Source organism: Pantherophis guttatus, chromosome 5 (genome assembly GCF_059756535.1).
Source record: "Pantherophis guttatus breed Tessera chromosome 5, ASM5975653v1, whole genome shotgun sequence".
In the NCBI taxonomy this organism is placed as follows: domain Eukaryota; kingdom Metazoa; phylum Chordata; class Lepidosauria; order Squamata; family Colubridae; genus Pantherophis; species Pantherophis guttatus.
The window spans coordinates 64671024-64691802 of record NC_142067.1 but is presented as its reverse complement, the minus strand read 5'-3'; the positions used below and the strand labels follow the sequence as shown (position 1 = coordinate 64691802).

Sequence of the window (20779 nt, the reverse complement as noted above, 5' to 3'; positions counted from 1 at the left end):
GCTGATTACCAGCATAGTCTCCTCCAACTCTCCTCCTATTTGTTTGGCTGTTTCCAGCATTTTGAATTAATTTCCAACGTATTTCCACCGAGTCTCAAACTCTTATCAAGTTGGTATCCATCCCACACATTTTAACTATAATATAATTATCTGTTTTATATCATTTTTCCATCCTGCTCTTTCAATTTAAATCTCAGTATATTTCATAATGGTCATCATTTCCAACTTGTATTACCTTAATTCAAGACTAATCACTAGCATCTGTGTATCTTGTATTTTGTTCAATCAATCCTTATTCATCAGTTTAACATTTGTTTGCAAATTAAAATTAAAACGTATTACATCAAACAGTACATTTTCTTAAAATTTTCCTGCCTCAAAATATATTCTTATTATTTTTATCCCCTTGATATCATCCACTATTTTAATAGACATCTCTTATTTTCTATTTTTATTATTTCACAACCCTTCCTGTTTTTATCCAAAAATCATATATACCTAGGCTTTTAAACTTTATCATATATACATAGGCTTTTAAACTTTACATTTCAGTTAGTCACATTTAAATTTATCCACTTTAATTCTTCCTTTTCTTCCTTTTCCTCTCTGTCCAAAGTGCTCTATTTCAAGGTTCATCAGTTCAAAGTAAAAAATTTCTGTATGTCCCTTTAAACCTTTTAAAATGTCTGTTCCAAGCGTAGTCCATCAGCTTCCTGTCTTTGTTAACTACGCCACACCTAGTTTTGTCAGTCTCCATTGTTAAAATCCAAAATGTTCTTTCTTTCTTCTTTCTTAAAATCATCTGGGACAGAGTAGGAATCTCCAAAATCCTTATATCCAATATTAATTTCAAGTAATCCAAGGTAAAAAACCAATTAACGTGTTTCTTTTCCACCCAGAAAGGGAAACCTCTTCAATCCACTTCCCTGCTTAATCACTGCAGACTCCATGGCTATTTTGTAGCTATCCATCTGTCTATCTTCATTAGCTTCATTTTCTTTTAGAGGCATTAATTCTCAGGAATATCCATTTCTCCTCTCCACTCCAGTTAAAGGCACAAATTTCAAAAATTATTAATGCCAAATCATCCAGTTTAAGTTTACTGCAACAAAATTCAAATTGGGTCTTTTACCCATTTTTTTTTCTTTTCAATCTTTAAGCCCCGCAGTTCAGCAGCCGCTTTTAATTTTGGGGTCTTATTTTCCAATAATTCCAAATAGGTACGTTATATTGCCTGGGTTGGTGTCACTCACCCGGCTTCTTGATTTTTGCTCTTTCTTCTTCTTCTTCCTCCAGCACAATCCTTGTTCCCGGTTGCCGCGGTTTCAGGGCAGCCGCCATGGCTGCCGTTCCGCTGCCGCCAACGTGAAGGAGAAGCCTCCGGCCCCGAGGAACCTGCCCGTTCCTCTCGTCTGCCCAAGGCGTTCCTTCTTGTCCCCTCGTCCCTACCAGACAGCGCTTTCCAAATTTTCATACACCGTCTACGTTAAGAAATTGATTCATAAGGATTTCGTGTTGAAAACTTATTTGTTAAATTTATGTTGATTGTGGGAACAGGATATAGTTATAAGTTCACTTTCAATATCATTATATAAGGATTTAAGGATCTTTACTGGGAACAAGGGAAAAATCAAATATTTCAGCAAATCATGTGTTTAATTTGCCCCCCATTTTCTATGCCTCCCCCCCACCCCATGGCTTATTGAATGTTCCAATAGTTTCTGCTCAGAAACTATCCAAAAGCATAACACAGTTATAGACAATAGGTAGCAGTAGGTCACTATAGCTAGAAATAGCTTTAGATTAGTTTTAGCTTTTATAGATTTTAGATTAACTTGCTATCGGTATTTTATTTAGCTATCAGTTCTTTAGCTGGTCTTGGCTTTCAGGCATAATGAGTTCCTATCAAGAAGCTTGGATATTGTAATGTATCATGTTGTATATGTGCAATGTATTCTTTTGTAATTGACAGATGGAATTATTATTATTATTGCCATGCCATTAGGGAGCACCAATGGTAAAACTGTGCCATTAGACATATTTAATTTAGGAATATTGAAATTGACTTAGACTTGCTAAGCTCTTACACTGTCTCTAAACATAATTCTTATAATTTAATTTGGATAGGATAACATATATGAAATCTCCTTACAAAAGTATACTTAGTTTTTAATTAACTTTTTACAACTGCTTTCCAACAAGAATCCTATCTACCCTTCATCTCCTAGTGTTACTGAAGAATTATTTTTCTTGACTACCAAATTACTACGTAGATATATGAGTTTTACTTTTTAAAGTCCCCTGATGTGTCCTTCTCAAACACCACAGTAACACAAGTTTTCATAAAAGGTGTTATGACATGCAACAAAGGATTAGTCCGTTGCAGTTCTTCACTTTTAATTTCTATTTGTATCCATATATGCACAGGTAAGTTGTTTATGATATGCATTTTTCTGGTATTTGTAGAATGCACACAGACTTCTCCAAAGTCAATAGTGGAAGGACCTGGAAAGAATAGAAAATGTATAATAGTTTTTATAGAGAAGGGGAATATACAGTACTCATAAATCACATCACGTACCTATATATGCACAATATTCTATATATAATTCCTCATTTTTCAGACTACACATTTGTGTAAGAACTCCCCTCCAAGTTCTGCAAGGACCACATCAAGGGAAAAATGTTTTTAGGTTACTCAGTGAAACCCCTAATTATACAGTACCATCTGCCAGTTAACTACTAAGACATTTTCGAAGAGCTTTTATTGATCCGGTCATTTAGAACAGTTTATTACTGAAACCATCTATATCTAGTTCATTTATTCAATCTTTGTACATGACAGAATGCACTACTGACTACAACGTTGCTTGCTTATATTCACTCAGTTGTGGTAAAAGTGTATTCCCTGCAATAAGGCCCAGCTAGTGATGTACATTTCCCTCAGATTTTAGACAGGTCCTTACTGTGAAGTGTTTGCACAGAAGTCAAACATATTTAACTTAGTTAAAATATTTATTTAACAGTTAAAATATTGTTGGTTTTATCAACTTTCCAGCTATTGCCTATTTACTATTTGTGGTAGTCTATTATTTTGTTGTGTTTCAGAGGATGTATCAGTATGTATTCCTATATTTTACTGTATTTATTATAACTATTTTGAAAATTACATTTTTAAAAACTGAAAACATGACAATACAATTGCAATTGTATTGCAATTCTATTTCTGCGAATAGGGGATTAATGACAATAGATTTGCTCGAAAAAAGTTCAACGTGTACAAGTTAAGAGGAAAATGTAATTCTTTTTTGGCAAACATACCAAACATTCCACAAGTCAACTCCTCAAATAAATTGGCTTGAAAGAAAAAGAGAGCACTCAGGAGCACTTAATCTCTAACGTTCCATATTCTTCAAGCTAATTCATCTATATGCTCTTCTAGAATTATTCCATCTTTCTCCAATTTTCCATTCACCTATACAATAGTTGATAATTTAAGATAGAAAATATGTGTTATCAAATTACTCTCTTACCAATGACTATCTGGTGAAGCTGTTTTGGTGTCAAAATTAGACCGCAGTCTTCAATTTCTTGCTGAGACAATGGTTTAGGATTATGACAACCATTCACCTATTTAAAAAAAAAAAAACCAAAAAACCCACACTATTAAAAGAGTTTAATTTGTTTAGATACAAAAGTATCACATCTATTTTCTTCTCTGCTGATATATGAAAGTCCTGAACTTTCAACTCAAAAAATTGTGCCTTTGTGACTCCTAAATTAAAATGCTTCCTAAAATTTGGCAGGCTGACAGAGTGCCTGCCTCCACTGTTCTTTTCCTATTTCCAAGATTTTTTGAAGACTCTCCACCTCCCTTGAAGAAATGTCATTCCCACTAAAGAGGCACCAGGACTGCAAACTCCACCATCTCTTAAGACCTAATTTTCCACTGGGGAAACTACTCTTCAAAGTTTCATGTACTACCTCCTTTGCAAAAAAAAAAAAAAAACCCAGAGCCAAACAGCTACTTTTTCTAGAAATTCTGAGAAGTCTCTAGGTCATTGATGGGCAAAACTAAACCCTGGCAAGACCGAGTGGCTCTGGATTTGGGGTTCATTGGCTCAGGGAGAATTGTCACCTCTGGCCTTGGATGGGGTGGCACTATCCCAAACAGACCCTGTGCGTAATCTAGGAGTTCTCCTGGACTCACGATTCCTGCTCAAAGAGCAAGAGGCAGTCATAGCCAGGAGGGCCTTTGCACAACTGCGGGTTGTGCACCAGTTACGCCTTTTCCTGGACCAACAATCCCTACTCACAATCAACCATGCCCTAGTCACTTCCCGTCTTGACTATTGCAACATGCTCTACATGGGGCTGCTCTTGAAGAGCATCCGGAAGCTCCAGTTGGTGCAAAATGCAGTGGCCCACATGGTTTTTTTTTTTATTGCAAAAGTTTTACAATTACATTTTCACCCCATTTTTCCCCCCGACCCACCCCAAACTCCCCAACCTAACCCTCCCAAACCCACCTAACCCTCCCCCCTGACTTCCACAGAATATAATCCCATCAAAATCCTCTTTTTATAAAACCTGAACCCCTCAAACCCCCATATAATTTTTCATCTTCACAAAATTCAAATATTTCTATTTTTATATAATACTTTCAATGAAAAGCTATTTGATACTTCCTAGTTTGATATTTGTTCTGCACATAATCTATCCATTTTTTCCATTCCCATTCATAAGTCTCTTGTGAGCGATCTTTTAGATATGCTGAAATCTTCGCCATCTCTGCAAAGCTGGCCATCTTCAAAGTCCATTCTTCAATAGTGGGCAAAGCTTCATTTTTCCAGTATTTACCTATCAATAATCTCGCTGCTGTTATCATATACAATATCAACTTAGTTTCATCCAATGTAAAACCCTTTACTATACCCAGTAAAAACAATTGTGAAGAAAATTGATTTTTTTTCTTCAAAACATTCTGCATAACCCACCATATTTTTATCCAAAAAGCCTTAACTTTCTTACAGGTCCACCAAACATGATAATATGTGGCATCTAAACAATCACATCTCCAACATTTTGGCTGAACATTAGGGTACATACACGACAATTTCTTGGGATCTAAATGCCATCTATAAAACATTTTATAAAAATTTTCCCTCAGATTCTGCGATTGTGTAAATTTAACATTCTGAACCCATATTTTTTCCCATGTTTCCAACATCACTGGTTCTGCAAAATTTTGTGCCCACTTAATCATACAGTCTTTAACCAATTCAGTTTCTGAATCCCTTTCTAACAAAACATTGTATAGCCTTTTAATATGCATTGGACCTTTCTCATCTCAGTTGAAGTTGATTATACTGTAACCAAGTTAGATTAATCCCTTCGTCCAACAGTGTCTCTAATGTCTTCAGTTGCCATCTGCCCGCATCTGTAAAAAGAACTTCTTTATATAAAAACCCCCCGAGTGACATTATATTTGTATTCCACATAATATGACCAAGATCCAGCCATAACGGTATTTTATAATCCCATTTGAATCGGTGCTTCTTCCAAACTCTCATCAAGGAATCTCTAAGTATATGGCTTTTAAATACTTTATCCACTTTATCTTCATAAAATAAGTAAGCATGCCATCCAAATTCAAGATCAAAACTTTCTATATTCAATATTCCAGTCTTTTTCCTTCCAAACCAATCGCTTGCTTGAGTCAAAGCTGCTGCTTCATAATATAACTGTAGGTTTGGAAGTTTAAGACCTCCCCTTTCTGGAACATCTTGCATAATTTTCAGTTTCACTCTCGGTTTTTTCTCATTCCAGACAAACTTATTCAGTCCTCTTTGCCATTCTTTCAATTGTTTATCACTTTTAAGCACCGGAATCATTTGAAACAAAAAAAGAAATCTTGGCAAAATGTTCATCTTAACTGCTGCTATTCTTCCAAGTAAAGACAGCTGCAGTTTTTTCCAAGTCTCCATATCTTTCTGAACATCTCGCCACAACACCTCATAATTATTTTGAAACAATTTCATATTCGATTCTGCAACCTGAACTCCTAGATATTTAACCTTTGGTACAATCTCAAAACCTGCTCTCCTTTCAAGTTCGTGTTTTCGATCTTGTGTCATATTTTTAACTATCATCTTAGTTTTTTTTTCAATCTAAATCCTGATACTGTACCATAGTCTTTTATAATGTCTTTCATCTGGATTATTGATTCCATCGGCTGTGTTAGGGTAACAACCAGATCATCTGCAAATGCCCTTATTCTGTAGTCCTCTTGCCTTATCACTATTCCTTTCAAGGTACTCAAATCCCGTATTGCATTCAACAAGACTTCTAGTGTTAAAATAAATAACAATGGGGATAACGGACAACCTTGTCTTGTTCCTTTCTCAATATTAAAATCTGTTGTCAAACTTCCATTAACAATAATCTGTGCCTTTTGTTCTTGATAAATTGCTGAAATCGCCTGTATAAATTGATCCCCAAAGTCCATCTTTTTAAAAGTCTTTAATAGAAAATTCCAGTCCACTCTATCAAAGGCCTTCTCCGCATCCAGGAAAACCAGCACTGCAGGGATCTGTTTATACTTCTCAAGATATTCCAATAAATCTATAACTTGCCTTACATTGTCCTTCATATATCTGCCTTCTATAAATCCTGCTTGATCATCATGAATCACCTCTTGAATTACTGGCATCAACCTGTTGGCTAATACTTTTGCATAAATTTTATAATCATTATTCAGAAGAGATATTGGTCTATAGTTCTCAGGTTTTTTAGGACCGGCTTGATCTTTTGGTATCAAAGAAATATAAGCTGTTTTCCATGATGGGGGTATTTTACCCCCTTGTTGTATATTACAAAACAAGTCTCTGAGTTGTTCCACCATTTCTGCTTGCAAAGTTTTATAATACACTGCAGTCAAGCCATCAGTTCCGGGAGCTTTAGCTGTTTTCAATTGTTTAATTGCTACAATTATCTCCTCAACTGTTATAGGGTGATTCATTCTTTCCTTTTGTTGTTTGGTAATTTTTGTAACTCTTTTATTTTCTAAATATTTTTCTATAAGTCCATTCTGTATGTCATCTTTAGCATATAATTTGGTGTAATAATCTACAAAAGCTTCTTTAATTAATTTTTGTTGGAAAATTTCTTTCCCTCCAATATCAATACTATCAATAGTCCGCATACTCTGCTTCTTCCTTAATGTATAGGCCAACCATCTGCCCGGTTTATTGGCATTGCAAAATGTATTATGCTTCACATATTGTAAATTTGTTGCAGCTTGTTCCGCCATAAACATTTGGAATTGATCTTTCAAAAGTTTTATAGCATCGCTTATTCTTTCGTCTGTTGGATTTTTAATAAGTAACTGTTCTTTATTCTTTATTTCTACTTCCAATTCAAATCTTTTCTTTTGTCGATTTTTTTCGTATCTAAACAAATTTTCACTTAATCTCCATGATCTTCTCTCAGTCTTTCCAGTCTCAATTTCTATCCATACTGGACTATGATCGGATAGAGTTCTTGGAAAAATCTTAGTTCTTTTTGTTTTAACAAGTAAGTCATTTGATAATAAAATAAAATCAATCCTAGAAAAAGATCTATGTCTATCAGAGAAAAAAGTATAGTCCAAATCTTTTGAGTTATGTATTCTCCATACATCTTTTAATTCCAAATCTTCTTTCATATCAAAAAAGGTTTGTGGTAGTCTGATCCTTGACTTCGCCAGACTCTTTTTATCTAATTTGGAATCAATTACTCCATTCCAATCTCCCATAATCAAAATAGATCTGTAATCCCATTGCAATATTTTGGTATGCAAAGTTTTGTAAAAATGATCCTATTGTTGATTAGGAGCATAAATTCCAATCACAAGAATTTGGCCATATACAGTGTGCAGTTCAATTGGTATAAACCTACCACCTTCATCTGCTTCTATAATTTTAGCTGATAGTCTTTTATTTATATAAATAACCACACCATTCTTTTTTTCCAAATTTGAAGCTATAAAATGTGTTCCTAATTTTGAATTTATCAAATATTTTTGATCTTGTGTTCTGACATGAGTTTCTTGTAAGCAAATTATATCATTATATCATTATATCATTATTAAATTGTCTCAAATATGTAAATATCTTCTTCCTTTTCTGTGGTGAGTTCAATCCATTCACATTCCAAGATAAAAACTTAACCGTCATGTATACCTTTTTGAAGCGACGAGCAGAATTGCCGGATATCTTCCGAGACCTTCGGCTTTGCTCCCCCCATGGCTTCACTTTCTTGTATAGTACTCTTGACTCCTTTTTTGTATTGTTATGCCTTAGCTCTTTCTTGTAATTGTTTTTCTTTGAGTTGTTTAGAAACTGCTCGAGTTATACGCTGGTCTTTGGCTTCAGCCATACGAGCTAGGTCCAAGGCCACATCTCTTGTAGTCAAAATTGGAGAAGATTCTAACAGGGGCTCCTCCAGAAAACCTCCTGTAGCACCCTGCACTTCCACTAACTCAGATTCAACCTGCTTAGGCTGCTCTTCCAGCTCTTGCTGAGGTTGCTTCTCCTTATCACTCTCCTTTATCTCCAACACAGTAGATGTATGTGGGGATGGTGATCTCTCTTTAAAAACAGTATAATAAAAATGTTCCGCCTTTTCAACAGTATTCAATCGATATCTTTCTCCATTGTACTTCAAAATTATACCAGTTGGAGCATCCCACCGAAATGGAATCTGTAATTTTTTTAATTCATTTACTAAAAAACCAAAATCTTTTCTATCTTTCAACATCTTTGGCGGTAGTTCTTTATAAATTCCAATTTGAGTTCCCTCCACTTGCACAGAAGAAAGAAAAGATTTTTGCAAAATATCATTTCTCATTCTTCTATCTGTAAAATATATCACCACATCTCTAGGCAGTTGTCTTTGTCTGGCCACCCACGAGTTCACTCTGTAAATTTTGTCTATTTTGTAAAAAATCTCTTCAGGATTAATTTTTAACAACACAGCCAAAGCATCAGCACAAACCTGTCTCAGGTCTTGTCGGTCATTCTCCTTAATACCTCTAATTCTTATAGCGAATTCCATAGACCGGAATTGCATCATCGTAATTTCGTTTTCAACTCTCTGCATTTTATTATCCACATCAGAAATTTTAAAATCAGTATCCTTTATTTTGACATTCACTTCTGATTTAAATTCTTCCAATTTAGAGTCCACTTTAATAATAATTTCTGACAAGCCAGACACCACATTTGATAATTTATCAGTCACATTGCCATACTTCTCTTTCACCAACTTTTTCATTTCAATAATTTCCTGCTTGATTTCCTGTTGAGATTTTTGGAATTTATCATCCATTTCCTGTTGAGATTTTTGAAAATTATCATCCAGAGCCTTTTTTAAAAATTTTAAAATTTAATTTTTAAAATTCTTTTAAACTTTCAAAATCAAAATCTTTTTTCTGACTCTGCTGAGCTGAAGGAAACTGCTGTTCAGACTTGTGTGTGGGGGATCCCCCCCTTGCCTTCCTGTTTTTTAGAAGCCATTCTGCCACGTAGATTAGATTTTCTGAAAAAGGAGATCCTTTTTCCTTTTCCAGCACCACAAAGTCCTCTAAAAAAGTCCCCCAGGTTTAGTCAAGTTGGGAATAGAATTAAACTGAAGCGAGCTCAGGCTTATTTTAAAAAGGATTTTTTCTCCCTCTTCTCCTGTTTGCTTGTTACAAACAACGCAACTTTGTAACTTGTTAGAATAGCTTTACAAGACCACTCTCACTCTCAGCTTGTTAACGCTGGAGCCGGGCGCCATTTTTCAAGCCGCTTTCACTCGCTCTGATTTTTGCTTAGATCAGAAAGTCACAGAAAAGAATAATACTTGCAGTTTCTTGGTTTAAAAGTTCAGGTTGTTTTTTCTGCTGATTAGTGAGGTTAATTGCAATCAATTTGGATGTTTGCTGCAGCCGGCTTGCTCTGCAGGAATCAGAGTCGTCCCACGCCATCCGGAGTCTCAGCAAGTTGAAAGGGAGCCGCCCCAGTTTCCTCCCCAGTAGCAAACTTCTGGGGGCTCACAGGGGCTCGACCTGCGCCTTGCTTACTCTTCTCCTTCAAATCCTTCAGATTCTGGAGTTTTCAAGCCGCTTCTCAAAGTCGAAGCGGCTCTACAGACGGCGGGGCTGGCGGTCCTTAGAGAGGGACCGTCTTTCACCGGAGGCAAGCAAACCGGAAGTCCAGTGGCCCACATGGTTTTGTGCAGACCCCGGCGTGCACAAGTATCACCTCTCCTGCAGGAGCTGCATTGTCTGCCAATTTGCTTCTGGGTGCAATTTAAGGTGCTGCTTATCACCTTTAAAGCCCTTCATGGCTTGGGACCAGGTTATCTGAGAGACTATTTCTTGCTGGTCACATCAGACCCATCAGAGCGGGGAGGCAGGGAATGTTGCGGGTCCCATCCCCTAGGGCATGGGACCGCATCTGGAGCCACATGTGGCTCTTTCAGCCCTCTGTTGCGGCTCCCGATACCACTGCTGTTGCCACCTTCATGGCCTGCCCGCTGCTCTCGCAGCACCTTGCACAGCACAGTGAAAGTTAGCGTACTTCACAATGGGGGAGATGGTGTCCCCTCCTCCTCCTGGGGACCATTACAATGCAGAGCCACAATGGGACCCTGCCCCACTTACCCCTGGCAACAGCAGCAGCATTGGCTGTAACACAGGGTGGGCCAGTGTCCCAAGGCAGAGAGCAGGTCATGTGTCCAGCACCAACAAAGGCCGGAAGTAGCTGCCCACCGTTTCCTGCAGTCTCGGGCAGTGAGAGAAAGATAGAGAGAGAGGCAGATTCGGCTCAATTTGGCTCCATCTGCTCCCCTCTCTCCACCTTTGCCCAGTTTTTCAAGGATTCTGCCTTGTAGATGCTGCCTTGGTGATGGTGGTCCTGTACTTTGCCTGCCAAGAGTCTTCAGGGGTGCCCAGGAACTATATTTTCTGGCCACTTTGGACCGAGTTGCAGGATGTGTATACATGCCTGTGTGAGTCTGCTGCTGCTTGGGATGATGCTTCTCTGAAGTGCGTGTGGCGATATAAGGCAGCAACTTCATGGTGCTGTGATGTAATTGCCTGACAGTCAACCCTTTTGCAATGCAAGGTTTATTTTTGTACCTTTCCAGAGACACAGAGAACATGGCTAAATTTCTTTACAGTTATTCCCTGGGTGTGTGGGTTGGGAAGTGGGGGAGAGGGAGGGAAGGGGAGAGAGAAAGAAAGAAAGAAAGAGAAAGAGAGAAAGAAAGGAAAAGAGAAAGATAGAGACAGAGACAGAGAGAAACAGTGACACAGACAGAGAAAGAAATAGAAAGAAAGAGGGAGAGAGAGGTGAACAACACACCCAAGGCTGGGTGCGGCAGCTAGGAAGGGAGGAGTGAGGTGGGGCCAGGCAGGGCAAATAATTTAACCACCGGTTCTCTGCCTAATGACTGGCTGAGTAGACGTGGCCGGGGGGGGTGTCATGTGACTGGGTGGGAGTGGCATTGAGTTGGCCACGTCCACCCAGTCATACCAGTTATTAAATTATTGGCTCCTGATGTTTTCTTTTCTGTGGGAAACGGGTCCAAATGATCCTTTGAGTGTTAAAGGTTGCAGACCCCTGCCCTAGGGAGATATACCTGGTGGGATCCAGAAGAAGGGCCTTCTCCATGGTGGCCCCATCTCTCTGGAACATCATCCCCTCCAGAGATTAGAATGGCCCCCACTCTAGCACTTTCCAGAAGGCGTTGAAGACCTGGTTCTGCCAGCGGGCCTGGGGAGCCCAGCGCAGGATGGACCCCATTAAATGGCTCATGTAAGGTGCTGTCACTGGGATGGGGGGGTGATTTTATTATATTAATTTATTATATGACTCTTCTTTTATTAGTTTTATTGTTTTTATATGAGGTTTTACATTCTATAAGCCTTCTTGAATTGCCATGTGCGAATAGGCGGCAATATAAATTCCCTAAATAAATTTTTTTAAAAATTTAAAGTTGTGAAGCAAGTGATTAGTATTCAGGCTGACCAGGCTCATTGCTTTCTCACAGATAAACAGCAAGCCCTGCTCAAGTAGTATACTCTTGCTCAGGAATGTATTAATTTTATAAGCATTCCTATTTAGTTTCTCATGCCAACAACCTCCTCCTGTTCAGCTTTATTTTTGCATTCCTCCTATGAATCCACATTTTTCACCTTTTTAAATTCAATCCATAAATTGTTATCCTATTTATATTTGGAGGGAGGGCTTATTTGTTCCCATGAAATATTCTTTCACTTAAGCATCTCTCCTTTACACATACAGCTCCATTTACTAATATTTAAATTAAGAAAACCAATACTGGATCAAGATAAATGTGTCATGCTGAAAAAATATCTGCAATTACTAGAAATCAATGTATATTTATAAACATGCATTATTTAGTCTAACTACTGGATAGCAATTTCTTCAATTGCTTACACCTGACATTCTCCCGCTATCCCCAGCCCATGAGAAAGATAGATTATGCTGTCCTCCTGAAAAAATAAATGTGGTGAAAAAAAATGAAATAATTGCTACATTATAATCTCCTGAACCTATGGAGTATAGACATATTACTAGGGGTTTGAGCCCCCTTTCTCCCTTTAAGAGATAAAATAACTCACGTTTCAAAAAAAATCAAAGATTATTAAAAAGATGGGAGGTTAAAAAAAAATTAAAATTTAAATATCAACATGCCAAACTGCAGAAAATGAATTATAGAGATGCCCCAATTTAGCAATATATAATAGTTGGCCACAAGATGGCACTGGTTCACTACAAATGATACAATCTCTTTCCTGCAATATGCAATGCTACAGTGTAATAACAGACTACAAAAATATTCCAAATAAACACTTGCCAATCTCAAGTAAGGTAAAATAAACTTGGCATTTCAAGTTTATTTTATCATTTTTATAGTGCCCCCTCCCCAATTCAAAAGTCTCTAGGTAAATTATAGTAAAATAGAGTATTATAAACATAAAAATAAGTGCTATTTCTAATTATAATTTTTTCTGCAGTACTATAGACTCTGCTAACTGAAAATGCCATTTCCCTGGTAATTCATTTTAATCAGACATTGGAGGAGACCAATAGTAGCTTGCTTCTTCTCTCAATCATAGTACGCAGCTTTCCCAGGTTTCTACTTCTAGTTCTCAAAAAAACGAAGCGTTTATTTATCCAGGAGAGGGAGGATTTGTGTATTGGATTATGCCTACATGCCTAACGTTTCCTCCTGAATGTTGACTGAAGCTCAGACTCCCATTAGCTGTCAGTGAATATAGAGAAAGAGCTTGCAAGCTGCACATTTACTGGAAGATACTAGATTTTGGAGAAAGGAGTTGTAGGTCGATTTATTAGACTGAAAATAATTTACTCTTTTCTAGGAATAAATCCTATTAATTTTAATGGGACTTCAGAGAAAATACACAAAAGAATATGAAAAGTACATTTAAATGGTTAATAGAGCAGGAATAAACAGTATATTATAAATCAAGTATATTATGATAAGCTAAAAGTAAGATACCATATTCATCAATACTAAACGTACCTCTTTTTGTATAGATGTAGATTTGATTTCTGCTAGCTGTTTACTAGTTAACAGGCTATTTCTGTTTACACAAGCAACTTCTTTCTCCATGTTATCATGCTTTAAAATTCTGAGCATGGGAGATTTTAGCCCTGATGCTGGCTTTAATCCTATGTCCACAGGATTATTTAGCATTTTGAAGATCCTATTGTATCAGAATAAAAGATAAGTCATATTTAACTATCTAGCCTATATATTACACAGTTTTGCAGAACTTTGACTTATTTGCTGGATTTTATTAACTGAATGTGTATGAAGGGAAAATTCTTACAAAAAGTGTCTTGCCAAACCATTATTGAAAATTCTGATTGATACTCAGTTCACAGACTACCTTTGAACTTTTTCTTCAAAAATAATTATTGCTTATTTTCCAAAGGCAACTTTCTATAAAGTGAGTATGAAAGTAAAATTCTCTTAACAATCTTTATCAAGGCTACTGGACAAATGTTTTCTTGCCTCACTTATAAGAACAAATAATCATGTTATTAACATTCAGCTGTCTGCAATTATTGCAAGTTCGAATCTTCCCAGGCTCAAGGTTGACTCAGCCTTCCATCCTTTCAAAGGTAGGTAAATTGAGGACCCAGTTTGTGGGGGCAATAAGCTGACTTTGTATAAATATACAAAAGGATGAAGGCTATTGCTTAACACATTGTAAGCCACCCTGAGTCTCCGGAGAAGGGCGGCATATAAATCAAATTAAAAAAAAAATGTGAGTCCTCCAGAAGTTTATGTAGAGCCTATATAATACCAAGCAATTCAACAGTAATGAGAGGCAGTTATTTCAATTCACAACAATCAATTCTGATACAGCAGGAACCTGAAAATTTTTAAACTATTGACTTGGTGGATGGTGATATTAAAATAGGCATTCCCATATTTATTTTATTTGTATTTTACAATTCTGTGTAGTTAACAGCACAACATGTTTAAAAATCTAATACAGCTTAATGGAAGTGACACCACAAACATGAGATCAATTTGTAAGCAGTTAGGATCAGAACTGATAACGGGATAAAGCAAGTAAAACTGGAATCTCCATAGATTTCTATATTCTAATATTCATTTAGATACACAGAATTATTTCAGCATTTAAGACATATTTTACAAAAATCCCATCAGAAAACAGGACTTCAAAGTCTTTTTGAAATAATTCTGAAAAGGTGCTTTGGAGTATTTGGGATCGGCCATCTGCAGCTTCTTTGAAGCATCCTTATCTTTTCCCACTGTAGCTGCTGAATCAACCTTTTTCAACCTTTTAAGCCTGGAGCCCCTGAAATATTTTTCAGGCAGTAGAGAATTCCTGCATGTACAGGCTATAGGCTATAGGCCAGAAATTACAAAATTATATTCATTTCATGAAGCTTGTTCCCCAAATCTAGTTTACCCTTACTTGTCCCAGAGACCCTTTACAAAACTAGAAGGACGACCCCTTACAACCTCCAGTACCCTCTCCTTAATACAGTGGTACCTTGGTACTCAACTGCTTTGAAACTCATGAGATTTGGTATTCAATGCATTTTGACATGAAAAGTTTGCTCTGGTACTCATTGTTTCTTTGGTACTCAACAAACTAGCCTACCAATCTAGGTTTATTCCTGTATTATAGGCAGACCACAATAATGCAGTTAGTTTGAATCTGCACTTGTGGTCCGGTTGTTCATGCTTAACATTTGGCCTAACTCAAAGGGCTGACATCGTGTGATCCACACCACTGTACAGGTAGTCTTTGATTTACAACCACAACTGGGCCCAAAATTTCTGTTGCTAAGTGAGACATTTCTTGTGTGAATTTTGCCCCATTTTACAACCTTTCTTCCCACATTTGTTAAGTGAATCACTGCAGTGGTTAAGTTAGTAACACAGTTGTTAAGTGAATCTAACTTCCCCATTAACTTTGCTTCTCAGAAAGTTACAAAATGACCCTGGGACACTGCAATCATCATAAACATGAACCAGTTGCCAAGCATCCAAAATTGTTCATGTGACTATGGGGATGTCGCAATGGTCTTAATGTGAAAAAAGTCAGAGGTCACTTTTTTCAGTGCCTCTGTAATTTTGATCAGTCACTAAACAAACTGTTGCAAGTCAAGGACTCCATGTATTGGTTAAACCCATTAAAAAGGAGGGGAACATCATGAAATGTTAGTATTATCATCAGAAAAGGATTTGAATTATATCTATTAACTTGTATGCAGTGCATTCCTATGCATAGGAAGTAAAACCTACAGAGGAAAACAAACTAGAACTTGTCAGTGTCAGTTGCCTTGTGACTCATTATATATTATTCCCTATGGGAAAAATCTATTTGGTACTCATCTTTTTTGGTACTCATCGCAACTCTCAGAACCAAGTAACGATGAGTACCCAGGTACCACTGTATTTGGATTCTTCAAGCTCTCCTGAAATCTTGGCAAAGCACCTGCAAAAAGGCTGCACACACTAACAAAGAAAGCCCCAGCAAGGAGGCTCTGGTGTCCCCCTCTCTCACCCCCTACTTTTCCTTTCCTCTTCAGCAATCCCCCTCACATCCCCACATGCTCTAGCAGGCCAACCCAATGTTGGAGTTTATAGGATTTATGTTTGGTCTCTGCTTTTTAAAAAAATAAATCAAGATCTCCTGGGGAACCCCTGATGATCTTTTGGAAAACCTTAAGTGTTTCACAGAACCCCAGTTCAGAAATCCTGTCCTAAATGATTTCAGGAAAAGACAACGCTATTTTGAAAGGCTGCAGACTGTTTCTGACTCTATTCTTTGAAGCATTGTTTTCAAAAAGCTTATTAGAATAAGTGGAGATTTAAAGTCATTCGAATAAGTAAAGATATATAATAAATGTTTTGGTATTATAGATTGGGTATTTCATCTAGAACCAACTTACTGAGCTTCTTTTTTTTTTAAACGGACTTTTCTTAAACTGTGAATGTAGTCTGCATAGTAGTCTTTATTCATTTGCTTTTCCAGTTCTTCATATACAGTGTAAGAGAATTCTGGATCTATGTAACAATATCTGGGAACTTTTGTGAAAATAGTCCTAAATCAGAACAATGATATACAACTTTATCACTACATGGAATATTTAAATATGCATTGCAAATACAAAATATTAGTCCTCTTATATATATACACACACAAATAAGGACAAAATAATTGGAATTTGATTTAAGAAAATATTAACAGCACACATACTTCTGCACAAATAAAAATCACTAATAGAAGAAAATAGATTTCCAATATAAATGTAATATTCACTATGACAAAACAATCATATAAATTAATAAACATAATATGCCTCAAGATCACCATTACTTATATTACCTGTAATCCTTATGCCACTCAGAGGGTCTTATGCTGGCTGAACGATCATTGGGAAGAGCTACTAATACATTGCTTAAATTCTTATTAATCCGGTGAGCATGTAATTGTGTCTTATTTGATTTAAGTAGTGCTATTGGTGCAACATCACTCTGTTGATCCCCCTTGTTAGCTGTAAATATCCCAGTAGCATTGGAAATCAATGGTGTTAAACCTTGAGTCAGGATTTAAATAAAAATAAAAAATATTATATAGGACAAGCAAACCAAAATATAAATTACTGTATTTTATTCCACAAATTCTATAATTCTTAATTCACAGTTAACATTTTATTCAGTTAAGAAACATATCCTCACCTATCCTCTTATAATGTACCATTTTCAGACTGAACTTTTTACAACGAGTTTCAGTAAAACTGATTGGAGAAAACAAACACAAAGAAAATAAATATTGTGTTTCCCCAAAAATAAGACCCTGTCTTATATTTTTTTTTAACCCTGAAATAAGCGCTTGGCCTTATTGACATGCACTCAAAAGCCCAATTGGGCTTATTATCAGGGGATGTCTTATTTTGGGGGAAACAGGGTAAATTGCATCATTAAAAGAGCTAAACTAAAGATATTACACAGAATTTAAATTTCAAAATATACTATTAGTAATCAAATATACTAGTATATATTTGATTTCTATTTTATGGTAATATGTTTCAGAGTTTATGCATAAATTAATTCCATTTCTTATTCCTAAAACCAGACAAACATAAAATATCAAAGAGATTTAACTAAATCATTCTGTCTGTGTGTGTATGTATGTGTGTATGTGTGTTCATGTGTTATATTTCTATAATGATCAAATGAAAACTCAAAAATTAATTGAAGCAGAAGGCTTCAATCTTTTCATTGGTGAGAGCAGATATTAATAAATAAATAAAATTTAAAAATTAATAGATAGCATTCAATAATTACAAAAATATCCCAAAGAGCTAGTATTATTTTATTTGAGTACACTAAAGTTTGTGAAGCTCCTGTTGCAAAACATGCTTTTCCATGTAGAATATTAACCTTCAGGACTAAATTATAGTTCATTTCCAAACAATTATCAGGAAAAATATAAAAAGGTATTCTTGTACTGAAAAAGAACTACTATGGAAATAAGGTACATCATTTTGAAATATAGAAAACCAATTGCGGTTTCTGCTTGTCACCAAAGCATCTGCATGCATTCTATACATTCTAAGTACCTGAATAAACTGAATTACTCATTCAGCTTGACATTTAAGTGAAATAAATGTTTAAAGCAAAATCAGCACCCATGCCTTGAACAATCCTGGGAGACTTTCAAGAAACCATGTACATGGAATAGAGTTCCTCTGAACTGCTGTTAGAAATTTGAAATTCCAAAATGCCCTAGCAATCCTTGTTTTCCATTCCAAAAGAGTACAGGTAGTTCTCAACTTACAACTTGTCACTTAGTAATCATTCAAAATTATATTGGACCCTCCAAAAAGTACTTAAGACCTGATTTTGTGGCTCCAACGCCCCTTCCCCACATTCACACAATCACATGTTGGGTGCTTGGCAACTAGCCTGCATTTACAGCCATTTGCAGCATCTCATAGTCACATGATCATAATTCATATTATTTTGGGAAGGCAATATTTATTTCCATTTTTCAGCAAAAAACAAAACAAAACACATCCATTGGTTAAAACAGGTTCACTTAACCATCACTGGTTATGACTGCCACAAAAAGGATTGTAAAATTGGTAGTTTGGGGGTCAATTACAGACATTAAGTTAAAGACTATTTGTAACTTACAAATTTGTCATATTGTTTAATATTACATTAATATTTTTGCCCCCATCAAGTGTTGATCTAATGATCTGATATGATACTGATGTATGACAATCACAATCAACTTTTACTGGAAAATATAACTTTAGAGAGCTCTAAAACCATGAGAGGAATATTTAACAGTGTTCATATAGGTAAGCACTTTTTATTTTTATGAACAAAATTGTAGCAAGTACACCTCCCTCTCAAATTAACTTCCAACCAATTTATGCTAACTCTTATGAGTTTGCTTGCTGTAATATATACATATCTTCAAGGCAGCAAGATTCTTCCTGGGGCCAGAAAGGGTAGAAGCAAACAATTTCCTGGAAGATTGAGAAAGGCATCTGGCCTTTCCATTTACCATGTATCTTTTTTCTAAATAACTAGGGGTTTTAACACTATCACTTTTAGGTAAATAATGCATCTTTTTAAAATTTAATCTGCTAGTATGCAGTATTGTAGGCTAATTCACTGCTCACTTGCTAGAACTCCAATTCTGACCGATTCAAGGTTGACTCAGCCTTCCATCCTTCTGAGGTCGGTATAATGAGAACCCAGATTGTTGGGGGCAATATGCTGACTCTGTAATCCATTTAGAGAGGGATGTAAAGCACTATGAAGCGCAGGGGCGGGTTTCAAAACCCGTCGCTACCGGTTTGCTCATGGGCACATGCGCGCTCGGGTACAACACTTCTGCTCTCACACACAACTCTTCTGCGCATGCGCAGAAGTGTCCAGGCAGGTGGGCGGAGCCTCCCGCCATCACCGCTACCGGTTCACCCGATCCGGGGCTAACCAGTAGCAACCCACCACTGATGAAGTGATATATGAAGCTAAACTTATTATAAATTGTAAAAGAGAAAGCAAAAGGCTAAAACTAAAATCAGCACCTCCAACCCACAAAGGAAATTAAATCCACATATTTAAAAATGTAATTGAGACATTAAAATTTTCTATTTAGTTTTTTTAAAAAATCACAGGAAAAACAGATAGCTTGTCCAACATTTCCCATCTCGCCATGATCTACTTAAGAGATACCTGGAGATATCTGGTATCCTACTTATGCTAAAAGGCATATTAGTCCCAGGGGAATGAAATCAATGCTTACAAAAAAGCTTAACTGATAACTAAAACTCACTTATGTTAAGCTACATGGACCTCCAGATAATTTTCAAAATTAATACAGCATTTAAATCAGTTACTTCTTCATAAAGGACAGCATTTTGGAAGTCTATCATTTCAGGTGATAAATAGATCACTTCTATCTTCGGAAAATGTCAAAATTGTTTCTCAGAAAGAAATATATTTCTATCTAAAAACTTAGCATTTTTTAATTAATAACATACCAGGGTTGGTTTTCAGCACATTAGTGGATACCGACTTGCAGAGGCCAGAAAAAACTAAATGTATTTGATGAAATGGTTTTATCTCTAATACTGGAAAGTCATCTTTTTTTGCTACTGGTCCTACAATATCTACTTTCTGCCTCACTGTGAAGAATCCTATATGTCGTGGGATAAATGAAAATATCACATCCTGAAAACAAACAAAAAAAACCCCACGAAAGTATTAAACACATTAAAAAGGACACCAAAAGCTAATTCAAGCTGTACATTATTTGTTACATTATGCTTACTCTCACTTTTAAAACTTTAATTTGATTTGTTTCTTATATTTTAAAATATTAAAATCTGTAAAAAAATTCTAATTGAAATGATGCAACGGAATTGAATGATATATTATCATGTTCTGTTCACATATGAAATATAATACCAATTAAATATACAAATGGATAATGAAAGAGAGAAATTGAGGTGCCAAATAAATAATGAAAAAATAAAATGAGAGAAGTAAATTGGAAATTAGCTGCGTATTGCTTATATAATTTAATAAAATATTCTAAAAAATTTAATCTCACCAGGAGACAAAAAAAAAAAAAAAAGAAGAGAGCATTCCACTCAGCAGCTGAAGAAAAAGTTTGAGGATGTGAATA

The 20779-nt window shown here is 36.1% G+C and overlaps 1 protein-coding gene across 1 annotated transcript in view; it reads right to left on the bottom strand.

The window, feature by feature from the left end:
• CFAP47 (cilia and flagella associated protein 47) overlaps positions 1-20779 on the bottom strand; it is a 596979-nt gene that overhangs the window by 552725 nt on the left and 23475 nt on the right. The window contains exons 9-14 of the mRNA XM_087871295.1: positions 20133-20322; positions 16955-17165; positions 16518-16670; positions 13600-13783; positions 3534-3630; positions 2289-2505 (exon numbers count right to left, since the gene is read on the bottom strand). Coding sequence (XP_087727421.1) covers positions 2289-2505; positions 3534-3630; positions 13600-13783; positions 16518-16670; positions 16955-17165; positions 20133-20322 — 1052 coding nt within the window. The remainder of the gene's footprint in view (positions 1-2288; positions 2506-3533; positions 3631-13599; positions 13784-16517; positions 16671-16954; positions 17166-20132; positions 20323-20779) is intronic.